General features: G+C 41.9%; 1 protein-coding gene across 1 annotated transcript in view; it reads right to left on the bottom strand.

Annotated features, from left to right (window-relative positions):
• The window catches only part of LOC126235645 (odorant receptor Or2-like), a 142,687-nt gene that overhangs the window by 71,130 nt on the left and 57,258 nt on the right, over positions 1-14,299 (bottom strand). The window contains exons 3-4 of the mRNA XM_049944359.1: positions 9,957-10,056; positions 871-972 (exon numbers count right to left, since the gene is read on the bottom strand). Coding sequence (XP_049800316.1) covers positions 871-972; positions 9,957-10,056 — 202 coding nt within the window. The remainder of the gene's footprint in view (positions 1-870; positions 973-9,956; positions 10,057-14,299) is intronic.

Genomic DNA, 14,299 nt, shown 5'->3' on the forward strand with positions numbered 1-14,299 from the left:
CGGCCTGGAATTTACTCAGCCTGCTACCAAATGAGTGCTGGGTACTTTTGTTAGGGGGTGGTCACCCTCCTAGTGCCGCGGCGGAGAGGCGGCATTCTGCGCGCAGCCAGCAGCCAGCCCAGTAGCCCACCAGCCCACCAGCCCAGCAGCCCACTCATGGGCTGTGCGCCACAGGCTTTCACAGGTCCCAAGTAAAGAAGATTAAACAGGAATTAGTGGAGCTATTTCTGTCGCAGTCCTACTAATGTAAACAGCTCATCGCAGTGAAACTGCAGTTTTTGAGCTATATTCTCTTCAGAGACAACTGGAAATATCACATTTATCTGATTTAACGGCGACCCAGGTAAATATCTTCAAAGCTATATTTCTGAAGTTAGTCATCCTCTGCTCTCGGAACTTCTTCACTTCCTGCACCCTTTGCCTGACGTCACATCCACTAGCTATCAGAGTGTGCGTTTACTGCACCATATATCTCTTAACACATATTGAACTGCATTATTATATTTTAGCAAAGGCTGTGAATAGTACTGTCAGAACAATCAAGCCTGACAATTCTGCAGCTGGCTTCGGATTACTTCGCCATTTCGTTGACGGTAACACTGGGAGCCCTGGTGACGTGAGCTCAACCACGGTCTAATCCGTTTGATGGACTATTGACCACTGGTTCGACACAGCAACCCGCCTGGGCAGTCCCCACACCTCCTATCAGAAACTGAACACCAGGACGGAGAATAATGGTTACAGTGTGTGCAGATAACTGGCACACTCGTGCCCTCATTGCTTTGACTACAATTACATCGAAGAGCCGTTATGGGCATTTAGCTACGGAAACAACAGTCACAATTTGTTTGTAAAGTAGTGCAGCCCTACCTGCTGTGTGATGACGTCAGCCGTCCAGCAGTAGAAGTAAATCTCGGCGCTGTAGAAGGGCAGGATCAGGGCGTACTGCAGGGCCGTGAGCGCGTCCTTAATCTGCACACACACACACACACATATCAGAGACATTTGCTTGATACACCTTCTAGCAAGATGAGGGACATACTACTATCCCAACGGAGGGCAGCACTGCAATGAGGCAGCGATACAACTGGCTTATTGTTAGCTTTGTGCCAGGTTGGTCTCTAGTGCTCTGTGGATGCATGAAGGACAAGTTGAGATGTGTATAGTCCACCTTTTACTCCTTTCACCATCTCGCACTTCTTCCTTAGTATGCATTTGCTGATGGTTGACTGATTTCGTAGTTGCTGAGCTACGTGGCAAGCAGCTGGTCGCTCGGGAGTACCAACTTCACTGAGGTGTGACTCGCGCTCAGTGACTTCAGCACAGAAATCTGCGGTCACAGTACGGAACTGCAAATTGGTGCCGTCTCTATCGTGCACCGCGTTGTACTGACAATATTTTCACCGATCTGTAACTGATTAAGGATGATTTACCCATTTCAGGTTATATACCTACTGTCAAGAACCACACCGGTGACAAGCAGGAAATTATCAGATCACCACAAGATTGCAATATTTTAATTTAAAGAGCAATTCCTTTCTACACCTAAATTACAATTTTTACAGTTTATCTCTCAGATTTGTACGTGAACATACAATTTATTGCTCCAAAACATTTTGAGAGCTTTTTATCTACTCTCTGCATATCCAGCACGAAATTGACAAGCATTTCCTACTCTGGTCCCGAAATCTATTAATGTCACTTTGTCCATGTATATGTGTTGTCAAAGTAAACCACTTGTAGCACCAATACGTGTAGGTAATTGCCCTGAAAATTGGAGAATTTATGCTCTTTTGAACTAAACACAGGGTGTTTCAAAATAATATACATATACACTCTTTGAAATTTAATATCTCCTTCTTTAAAATACACAGCGAAGAAAATGGTGTCGTAGGCATTAAGCCGTAACTCCCAAGGTAGCCATGCTCAAAATTACGACTTTGTACCGCACAGCACGTTCGACAACGATTTAGAACTGGGCGGAAATGTTGTTTCTTATCGAATAGTATCCCCAGCTAGATCAATTTGCTCTCTTAGATCATCGACTCCTACATCAACGTTTACATAAAAACCCTGCAATTTACACTTAAGTGCCTGGCAGAGCGATCATCAAAACACCTGTACACTATTTCTTTAACGTTACGCTTCCGAACAGCGCAGGAGGAAAACGAACATTTAAATCTCTCCGTACGGACTCTGATTTTTCTTGTTTTATGACGATGATTATTTCTCCATATCTAGGTGGGCGTCAAAAAAATACTTTCGCGTTCGAAGGTAGAAGGCGGTGACTGAAACTTCGCGAGGATGTCTATCCGCAACGATAAACGCATTTGTTGTAATGATTCCAACCCAAACGCACGTGTCATATCTACGTCTGTCCCGTATTTCGCAGTAATACAATATGGGCTGCCCTTCCCTGAACTTTTCGTCAGTCCTTTTCTTTCATCAATCTTGTAATTTGCTGTCACTGTTTTAATCAACAGTTTTTACCCTCTACAACTTCCTCTAGTACCATCGACGTCATTCCCTGATGTGTTAACAAATGTCCTATAATCCTGTCCCTGCCCTTTCTCAGTGTTTTCGACATATTCCTTTCTTCCCCGATTCTGCGCAGAACCTCCTCATTACTCATCGTACCAGTCCACCTAATTTTCAACAATCGTCTGTAGCACCACATCTGATATGCTCCGATTCTCTTCTGTTCCGGTTTTCCCACAGTCCATGTTTCACTACCATACAATGCTGTGATCCAAACGTAGATTCGCAGAAATTTCTTGCTCAAATAAGGCCTATGTTTGATACTAGTAGACTTCTCTTGGCCAGGAATGCCCTTTTCGCCAGTCTGCTTTTGATGTACTCCTTGCCCCGTGCCCCATGGGTTATTTTGCTGCCTTAGTAGCAGAATTTCTTAACTTTATCTACTTCGTGATCACCGCTTAAAATGCCAAGTTTCTCGCTGCTTTCATTTCTGCTACTTCTCATTACTTTCGTCTTTCTTCAGTTTACTCTCAATCCATATTCTGTACTCAATGGACTGTTCAGTCCTTTCAGCAGATCCTATAATTCTTCTTCACTTTCAATTAGGATAGCAATGTCGACAGCAACTCTTATCATTGATATGCTTTCATCTTGAATTTTAATTCCACTCTTGAAATTAATTCTCTATACATCGGAGAAGCAATGACGGAAATAAAAGAAAGTCTTACACCCTACTTAATCCACGCTTCGTTCTTGGTCTTCAATACCACGCAGCAGTACTCCAGAAGAGAACAGACAAGTGCAGTGTAGGCAGTTTCTTTAGCAGACCTGTCGCATCTTCTGCCAATAAAACGCAGGCTTCGGTTCACCTTCAGCACAATAGCTTCCACGTGATCGTTTCAGATTAAGCTGTTCGTAGTTACAATCGCTAGATATTTAGCTGTACAGGCAGCCTTTAGAACTGTTTGATTTATAGCGTAACCAAAATTTAATGGATTCCTTTTAGTACTCAGGTCGATGACCTCACACTTTCCATTAATTAGGATCAATTTCCACTTTTCGCGTCATACAGATATTTTGTCGAAATTACACCGCAATTGGTTTTGATATTCTTATGACTTTACTAGACAGTAAACGAGAGCATAATTCGTAGACAATCTAGATGCCCTGCTGAGATCGTCTTCCAAATCTTTTACATTGGTTAAGAACAGCAGCTGGATCCTCGAATATCACTTCTGTTTTACTCGTTGAGCACTCTTATAAGGGCCTGCTTGTGAGGAGCAGTGTCGAAAGCCTTTCGGAAATCTAGAAATATGGAACCAACCTGAGATCTCTTGTCGATAGCACTCAATTATTCGTGTGAATAAAGAACCAGCTGTGTTTCACAAGAACGATATTTTCTGAATTCGAGCTGACTATGTGTCAATGGGTCATTGTCTTCGAGGTAGTTCATAATGTTCGAACACCCTACTCCATATCGACGTCAGTGATATGGGTCTTCAGTTCAGCGGATAACTCTTATTTCCTTTCTTCAGTATTGCAGAATCCCGTGCAACTTCCCAGTATATAATGTAGGTATGTTTCTTTTGTTGAGCGAGTGGTTGTATATAACAGTTAAGTATGGAGCTATTGTATCAGGATATTCTAAGAGCAACATTATTAGTGCATAATAAGAAGCGGAAGAGTAGCCATTATTAAGTGATTTAAGTTTCTTCGCTGCACCGAGTACATCTACTTATATGTTGCTCATGTTCGTAGATTCGAATTTTGGAATAATTACTTCGCCCCATTGATGAAGAAACTTCGGAAAACCGTGCTTAGTAATTGTAGCAGCGCAGTCATCGCTACCATTACCAGTGCTATCGGACAGTGAAAGTTTTGTTTGTAGTTTGCTACTGGTGTACTTTACGTAGCGCCACAACTTCTTTGGATTTTGAGAGTTTCGTTGTGGAAACTATTAAAAGCAATTCGCACTGAAGTTCGCGCTAATTTTCTAGCTTCAGTAACACATCGTCAATCCTGCAGATTTTACGTTCTTTTAAAGTTGGCATTTTTTTTTCGTTTTTTTCTGTAACAGTGTTCCGTCCTGTTTTGTGTACCATGGGAAATCAGTTCCGTCTCTTAGTCATTTATTCGGTATAAATCTGTCAATAAGCCGTCGATACTATTTCTTTGAATTTAAGCTACATCTGAGATACGCTTAAATGTCTTGAAAGGCGTGGAGAAGAAGTCAAGTCAAGCGATTTTTTATCCGATTTTTGTAATAAATCTATTTTGCGTTTATTTTTGGTGGCTGTGGATGTTAGGGTATTCAGTCTCCCTACAACGACCTTGTTGTCACTAAGCCCTGTATCCGTTATTACGCTCCCTATTTGCTCAGGACTGTTTACAGTAAAGAGGTCAAGTATGTTCTTAGCTCCTGAACTAATTACTGAAAATAACTTTCAGAGATAGCATTTAGTACAGTTTAGGACCATGTTTTATGCTTACCACAAGTATTTTCGCCAAAATATCGAGTGTAGATTGAAGTACCACGAACTACAACTGTGTGAGTGGAGCATATAGGTGAAATGAGACTCAATTTTTCTTTGAATGTTTGGCATCTGTAACAACGCAAGGCGAGGAGGAGGGAGGGGGGGAATCGGTCAAAGGAACCAATTGATAATTTATTCTGACTGTCAAGTATAGCCTCCACACATACTAACTCACAGGAAGAATCTATTGAATTCCACTACAATATAAACCACGTGGAACAGCAGCAAATACTTCACCACCAACTGTACTTTATATATATTTTCTGAAAACCAATAGGGTCCTTTATAAGCATTTCGCCTCAACTTATCTTCGGATTTAGCCACCTTCAGTACCTATAACGACTTAGCTTCAGTACTTTTTATTAGCGCTTGAAGCTCTGGTTCTTTACCAATACAGCTACGACAATGTGCGACTGTAGTACGGATTGTTCCTTTGCCTCTATTATAATTTGAGTGAAAATCAAGGGATGACATTAAGTCATCTCGCACTATACGCTCAAAACTTAAGTGTAGTAATGCAGGGACCAGAGGACTGCAAGTGAACATTTTGGACAGTTACAATTAGCGTATCTGTATATGACCAGCATAGTGCCGTATAAATACGTATGTTCAACTGACGTATGTTCAACTGACACCTTCCACATTGTAATGTTTGACTTGAATATGATCTAACAGACGACAATCTAAGCAGCTAACTGGCAGGGGGTACATGTTAATATGTTAATTTTCCCGCATGTGTCTATTCATCCACTCATTTGGCCAGATGGAAGCGAACAAATATATTTATAATATCACTGTGATAAGTGAAACTAGCTACTAACTGAGTTGTTGTCTACATGAAGTGGTAACAAAATATTTTTTATCAAGATAAGATTTATGTAAAACGTTTAGGTAGAGGAATTGTGTTTCAGTGTGTGTGGTAGAATGAAAACAATAATCTTTTTTCAACATAGCGAACATACACACGATACACAAATATGGTATGGAATCATCATAAAGAGTATTCGTCAGAGAAATCGTATTCGTCAAACACTCATTGCCTTTGTTTTAAGGAAAAATATACTTAATTTTACTACAGACCTCAGACAGCGTTCGGAACAACTCTTTTCTGCAGTTGCAGTCCAACTACTTTCAGATATAGCATGGTTGGAATCTCCTAACGTCTGATCACCGCCAATCACGCGTTGTTGTTGTTGTTGTTGTTGTTGTGGTCTTCAGTCCTGAGACTGGTTTGATGCAGCTCTCCATGCTACTCTATCCTGTGCAAGTTTCTTCATCTCCCAGTACCTACTGCAACCTACATCCTTCTGAATCTGCTTAGTGTATTCGTCTCTTGGTCTCCCTCTACGATTTTTACCCACCACACTGCCCTCCAATACTAAACTGGTGATCCCTTGATGCCTCAGAACATGTCCTACCAACTGATTCCTTCTTCTATTCAAGTTGTGCCACAAACTTCTCTTCTCCCCAATCCTATTCAACACTTCCTCATTAGTTATGTGATCTACCCATCTAATCTTCAGCATTCTTCTGTAGCACCACATTTCGAAAGATTCTATTCTCTTCTTGTCCAAAATATTTATCGTCCATGTTTCACTTCCATACATGGCTACACTCCATACAAATACTTTCAGAAATGACTTCCTGACACTTAAATCTATACTCGATGTTAAAAAATTTCTCGTCTTCGGAAATGCTTTCGTTGCCATTGCCAGTCTACATTTTATACCCTCTCTACTTCGACCATCATCAGTTATTTTGCTCCCCAAATAGCAAAACTCCTTTACTACTTTAAGTGTCTCATTTCCTAATCTAATTCCCTCAGCATCACCTGACTTAATTCGACTACACTTTATTATCCTCGTTTTGCTTTTGTTGATGTTCATCTTATGTCCTCCTTTCAAGACACTGTCCATTCCGTTCAACTGCTCTTCCAAGTCCTTTGCTGTCTCTGACACAATTACAATGTCATCGGCTAACCTCAAAGTTTTTATTTCTTCTCCATGGATTTTAATACCTACTCCGAATTTTTCTTTTGTTTCCTTTACTGCTTGCTCAACATATAGATTGAATAACATTGGGGAGAGGCTACAACCCTGTCTCACTCCCTTCCCAACCACTGCTTCCCTTTCATACCCCTCGACTCTTATAACTGCCATCTGCTTTCTGTACAAATTGTAAATAGCCTTTCGCTCCCTGTATTTTACCCCTGATACCTTCAGAATTTGAAAGAGAGTATTCCAGTCAACATTGTCAAAAGCTTTCTGTAAGTCTATAAATGCTAGAAAAGTTGGTTTGCCTTTCCTTAATCTAGCTTCTAAGATAAGTCGTAGGGTCAGTATTGCCTCACGTGTTCCGATATTTCTACGGAATCCAAACTGATCTTCCCCAAGGTCGGCTTCTACCAGTTTTTCCATTCGTCTGTAAAGAATTCGCATTAGTATTTTGCAGCCGTGACTTATTAAACTGGTAGTTCGGTAATTTTCACATCTGTCAACACCTGCTTTCTTTGGGATTGGAATTATTATATTCTTCTTGAAGTCTGAGGGTGTTTCGCCTGTCTCATACATCTTGCTCACCAGATAGTAGAGTTTTGTCAGGACTGGCTCTCCCAAGGCTGTCAGTAGTTCTAAAGGAATGTTGTCTACTCCCAGGGCTTTGTTTCGACTCAGGTCTTGCAGTGCTAATCACGCGTTAACACCAACAAATGTTCATGTAGATATAGACTGTGGCTCGCAATTGCTAAAGTAGATTGATAAGGTGACCAGACCTAACACACGGTTCTACCCATAGAGAAAGCAGTTTAGACAAATAGACAGTCAAAGATTTCAGCATCGTCTTCATCACTGACATCGTTGAAGTGCAGAATGCTTCTTCTTGCGACGCTTACTGGGCTGACCAGATCTGGGACTGGAGAGGTAAACATGTCTACGCTGAACCTGTCCAACAAAGAAGGGATGTTAGCTTTGAAGAAAGTGATAGGGGCAAAGCGATTGCGTGTAAGTCTCTATGTATATCCCCTCTTGCTCATGATGTGAAGCCATTTGTTCCCATCAAGAGAAATAGCAGTGCACAGCTACCCGACAAAGCTCAGTCGCAACAAGGTGGCATCCAAAACAGTCGTATGAGATCCTCCTGGGTGCTCGATGTTATGCATTCGTGAAGTTCCCAAACGCCAGAACATGAACCAAGGTGGTCGGGGAGGGGGTTGGGGGGGAGGGGGGAGGGGGGAGGGGGAGGGGGGAGGGGGGAGGGGGGAGGGGGGAGGGGGGAGGGGGGAGGGGGGAGGAAGAGTGAGGGAGATGGCAGGTCACACCACATTATTTCACTGGGGAGGAGCGCAGAAATATTCAGAGGCACCCACAGCTTCAGCCACGAACCTACAGTAGAGACGCAGAGACTCAGTAAAAACCATTGTTAGCGAATACTTACCGAATACCAGTTTGTAGAAAAAGTTGGAGTCAAAGAGACTACGAAACCTTCTCTTGAAGCCTTCTGGTTCCTGTACTATTACACCTAAGTTTTGAACTTATAATGCGAGATGATTAATTGCGATCCCCTAATTCCTACTCAAATGATAGGACAGAATTAGGAACAACCGGTATTATAGTCGCTCACCGTCGTAGCTGTGTCTGGAATACAGAAAAAAGAGTGCAGAAAGAACTCAGGTCCTTAATGAAGCACAATTTCTTGTCACATCCAAAATCATTAATACAGGACTTGTACAAGACAGCATCTTAGGACCATCATTGTTCTAGATGTACAAGAACAACTTTCTAGATGATGTTGCAGGAAGGGGTAATTAACAGAGTTAATACTACAATCTTTCTCAATGGAGTAAACAGCAGAAGTTTGATGCTCTTTAGTTAAAGCCAAAAGTGCAGCTTTCCTTAAATCTAGTTCATTATGTGTGTGCCTTCTGGGCAGGCAGGACTATTTCAGTTTTTAGCGAACTAGAGCAAGGTAGTTTACTCTCTCGCGTGTTCTCATATGTTGCTTTATCGACAATGGGTGTACTTCTACAGGTTAATCCCAGAATAATCTAGGTTTCCACATATCTTTTTGAAAGTTTTCCTGTCTGCCCCTGAATGATATTTTGAAGTTTTGCTTTTGCAGTCATATACGAGAAGTGAGCCTGAAACACATTCATACATAATAATCAAAAGTTAACTGACACTTTTGCCCACTAATACCCCTCGCATACTGTTACTTTGCCAACATTTGTTTACAGTGTAACGTCTACGAATCATCTCACTGGGCGCTCTAACTTTGATGCGTCATTTTTTCGTGAAATTGTAACGTAATGTAGCAGACCCTTTTGCGATTATGTCCTCTCGTTTGCAGATGATGATTCGTTTATTCTGGCACCTTTTAATACCATACCCCATAGGTATATCAACATCCAATTTTTTTTTTCTGGCCTTGAAGTCCAGTACTCTGCGCCAACAGCTCTGAAATTTTTTCGTAGAAGCTATTTCTTTGTCTTGTTATTAAAATTGCAGATATTGTTACCGAATAACACATTTGCCCATATCGAGAACGAAAACGTTATTGTGGTGACTCTGGCTCTTGTTCTCTGTGGTTGATAACTCGCCATCGTACCCTTCTTTGTACGCCTGTCAGTTTCTCAACTATAACATCACGTTTCCGTCTTCCTTCGTCTTCTGTGCATGCGCTATCAGTCTTTTCTCCTGACAGTTGTCAACAGATTTAACGACGGCGAAGATATTTTCCGGTATCACTTCCCACTCTCACACTGCGAGGTAACGATTAACACTACTCTCAGATGGAAAGTGGCTATATACATCTGGTCATGTGACTTAGCCAGTTCCCGCTACGATCGATCTCTCTGTACATTTTGTCTAGCAAACATAAAATTATTTTGAAAACTGCATTCACGTTTGTTTGAAGGAAGGCACTTACTTAAGGAGTAGGCCTGCTCACCTGTATCTGCTGGTAGAGAGTCATGCAGAGGCCGACCATGGTGGTGGAGAGCTGCACCAGCACCATGGTGCTCATGGCGGCCTCCAGATCACGCAGGAACCTGCAGCACACACCAGACCATGATACTCACTTCACAGAAGTAGCGTAGCAGTGCGGGTTCTACCCAAGACTTAAACTTCATTAACATGCACTCCAGGTTCTACATCAGATTTCAATGTCACTGATATCTAGCGTGAGTACAAGCGCAGATTCAAGGTCATAATCGGTAACGTGAAGCAATTGGGACCTTTTGTCTTCAAGGTCATCCTGTTCCCCTGAGGGATTCCCACACCTCAGGGAACTGCATCACGTAACCTGTTGTGTGCCGTCGCTGCCCCCACTGCTGCTGCCTATTGGGCATTGCAAATGAAGGTTAATGAACCGCAACAGACATACGAGGTCATCACCTCTCTCAATATGTGGTGAAGTCACTCAAGCACTGTGCCAGCTCTGGTCCACATAATGAGGTCCCACTTCTCTGGGCCAATAGGAATCATGTTCCCCCTCCCTCCACATTTCTTTTATTATTACAATTGCATCATTTCCGTCTTTCGACATTTGCTGTGAAAGGATCATCATGGAATCCAAGTAGAAGACATTGCCTTCTGGTCAGAAGCAGTAACTGTCCATCCTTTAATATTAATGTTGTTATTAATATCTTATTTGTTAAAAAACAAACACTCCATCTACAGGCCACAAGTGGCCCGTCGGGACCACCCGACCGCTGTGTCATCCTCAGAGGAGGATGCGGATAGGAGGGGCATGGGGTCAGCACACCGCTCTCCCGGTCGTTATGATGGTATTCTTGACCGAAGCCGCTACTATTCGGTCGAGTAGCTCCTCAATTGGCATCACGAGGCTGAGTGCACCCCGAAAAATGGCAACAGCGCATGGCAGCCTGGATGGTCACCCATCCAAGGTCTTATTTGTTAAACACATATGTTTTTATTTTTCCGACAGGGAAATGAATGCCTGATGTGGGACTAGTGGAAATGTTGGACCAGGAGACACAGGTGTTGACTTCTTCCAGATCTATTAGATCTGCGGTTCAGTTATATACCATCACAGCCACAACAGCACCAGCAGTAGCAACCAGAACTATTGCAATTCACCAAGCTCTGGTTAAGGAGCTATAGATTACTACTGCCATATTGTATAATGTGGAGTGTGTTAGTGGTAATCCTTTTACTGAGAGAAATTAATTAAGGTTCATGCACAAAAATATAAGGTTAAACTGCATAAGTGACCTAAATATCCTATGACCATAGCACTTCTCCTTGCACAGCAAATCTTGTTGTGAGCATGTGCAATGATGTGGCTTGCTTTGGTTAGGAGATTTAATTAGTACAGATGTGTATACTCATTAGCAGAAATTTTAACTATTTTTGGCAGACATTATGGCCTGTATTCATTCAAAGTCATTTTTTTAGACAGAAAGGGTGTCCTATTACTGTTATCTCGATTTAAACGAGTGCATTATTTTCAAGAAAAGACAACAACGAAAGTTTTAAAGTATGTGGCATTTTTTATTTATCGAAAAGTGACTGATCTGAGTTTTGAACATTGAATATTGCCACAAGATTTTTGGTCATTGATTTCTGAATGTTCCCCGCAAACCTGGAGCACTAGAGTGAGTCACTGAACAGTTGTGACAGGGCTGTTCTGATCAGAATCGACAGCAAACCAAAGCCAACAACCATAGTTCAGAAGTACATGTCAACATTACAGGCAGAAGATGAAGAGATTGAGAAAGTATATGGATACTGAATGGGGTGATTAACTATATAAAGATTGATGAAAACCTAATAGTCATGGGTGATTGGAATGTGGTTACAAGAGAATATGGACCAGGGCATAGGAAGGAGAGAGGAGAACGCCTTATTGAGTTCTGCAATAAATTTCGTATGATAACAGCGAATACACTACTCAAGAATCATAAGAGGAGGAGGCACCCTTGAGAAAGGCCCGGAGAATCAGGAAGAATACACCTAGACTACATTACGGTCAGATAGAGATTCTGAATTCAGATATTGGATTGTAAGGTGTACCCTGGAGAGATACAGACTCGGATCATAATTTAGTAATGCTGAAGAGTAGACTGAAGTTTAAGAGAATCGTATGGCAGAATTAATGTGGAACAAAGTGGAATACTAAGGCACCGAGGAATGATGAGATGCGTTTGAAGTTCACTAACGGTGCGGATACTGAAGTAAGCAATATCACAGTAGGCAGTTTATTTGAAGAGGAATGGACATCTATAAAAAGGCCAATCACAGATGTTGGACAGTCATATATAGGTACAAGAAAGGTCACACTTATGAATCCTTGGATAGCAGAAGAAATACTTAAATTGATAGATGAAAGGAAGAAGTATAAAAATGTTCAGGGAAAGACAGGAATACAGCAATATAAATCACTTAGGAATGAAATGAACAGGAAGTGCAGGACATCCAAGGCAAAACGGCTGCCGGAAAAATGTGATAAAATCATAAAATTAATTATCATTGAAACAATTGTCTGAGGATATAGAAAAATCAAAACAACCTTCGGTGAAATTAAAAGCAGTGGTGATAACATCAAGAGTGCAATGGGAATTCCACTCTTAGGGTCAGAAGAAAGAAAGGATAGGTGGAAAGAATACATTTAAAGCCACTGTGAGAAGGAGAACATAGCTGGCGAATTGACAGAAGAAGAAACTGGAGTCGATGAGGAGGACATAGGGGATCCAGCATTATAGTCGGAATTTAGCACAGCTCTGGGAGACTTGAGGTCAATTAAAGTGTAGGACATAGATAACATTCCATCGCAATTTCCAAAATCATTGGGAGAAATGGTAACCAACCGACTGTTCAAGTTGATGTGCAGAATCTATGGACTGGCCATGTGCCATCAGAAAAATAGCATACACAAAATTCCGATAATAGCAATGGGTGGTACGTATGAGAGATGGTCTGCCAATGTTTGCTTCACATACAACTTGAAACTCTATATTTGCGTACAGCAATCGCTCATGGATATCTCATAATGGATAAAATCTGAAACCAGTTGTATGAGCAACAAAGTCACTCCTTGCCTGATGTTTGACTTTACCATTGCGATCCAGTCAGCCTATTTGGAGAACTACTGATTATTATAATAATGGTCGCCTGTCTCCCGCACCAAATTTTCACACTTACATTAAGATACAATAAAATTTTAAAAAATCATCCGGACCATAAACGCCCAACAGTACCGACAGGCCGCCGTGTCCTCCTCAGCGCACAGGCGTCACTGGATGCGGATATGGAGGGGCGTGACGTCAGCACACTGCCTCTTGGCCGTTTTGTCCGTTTATTAGACCGGAGCCGCTACTTGTCAATCAAGTAGCTCCTCGGATTGCCTCACAAGGGCTGAGTGCACCCCGCTTCCCAACATCGGTCGGCAGACTGGATGGGCACCCATACAAGTACTAGCCCAGCCTTACAGCGCTTAACTTCGGTGATCTGACGGGAACCGGTGCTACCCCTGCAGCGAGGACGTGATCGAAATTAGTACATTTTCGGAAATGTGTGAATCCCTGGGGCCGATACATTGCCAGTATCAATGTCGACAACAGGCAAAAATGGTCGAGATTCTCCATTTCTGGAATGAATAAAATATCTACATATATACATAATTAGCTTTGAACGGGACCCTCAGTGTGCAAAACGTCTTAAACCTAGCCGGAGTGTTACACGAATTGTTGGCGACGCACTATAGTGGACATGCCGGCCACCGTGAAATATATATATAATGCGATTTTAAGAAAACTATTCAGTGAAAAAAAATTGATTCCTTTACAACTTACACTCTGATATCTTCACTCAGTAAAGGACTGAATTTCATTTCGTTATTCGTCTCTGTCACCGTGCTACATCCAATAAAGTAAAGCATTGCTAAATTTTAAGATTTTTTACAGAGGTAAAAACATATTGTGTAGAACTTGTGTATGATTTGCTTTAGGTCATTGATTGCTATGCACTAAAACTAGCTAACATATCGAAATTGTACTTAAAACTGAGAGCAAACAAATATATAACACTGTTCTCCAGGTATTGGTTTTTACACGCCCCAGTCACGTTAGCGTGACCACCGCCTCTGTTCACCGCCAATGACCATTCACAAACGGCAGTTGGCAGCACCAGTGGCAGTGGTGGTTACATAAAGTGTGTTTGGGGAGGGGGGGGGGGAGTTATGTGCAAAACACGGAAAATGCGGAGCCGGAGCAACTGACTTAACTTTCAAAAGGGAATTATCATTGGCTTTCGGGACAAGGGTGGAAGCAT

This window comes from Schistocerca nitens, chromosome 2, assembly GCF_023898315.1.
Source record: "Schistocerca nitens isolate TAMUIC-IGC-003100 chromosome 2, iqSchNite1.1, whole genome shotgun sequence".
Lineage (NCBI taxonomy): Eukaryota > Metazoa > Arthropoda > Insecta > Orthoptera > Acrididae > Schistocerca > Schistocerca nitens.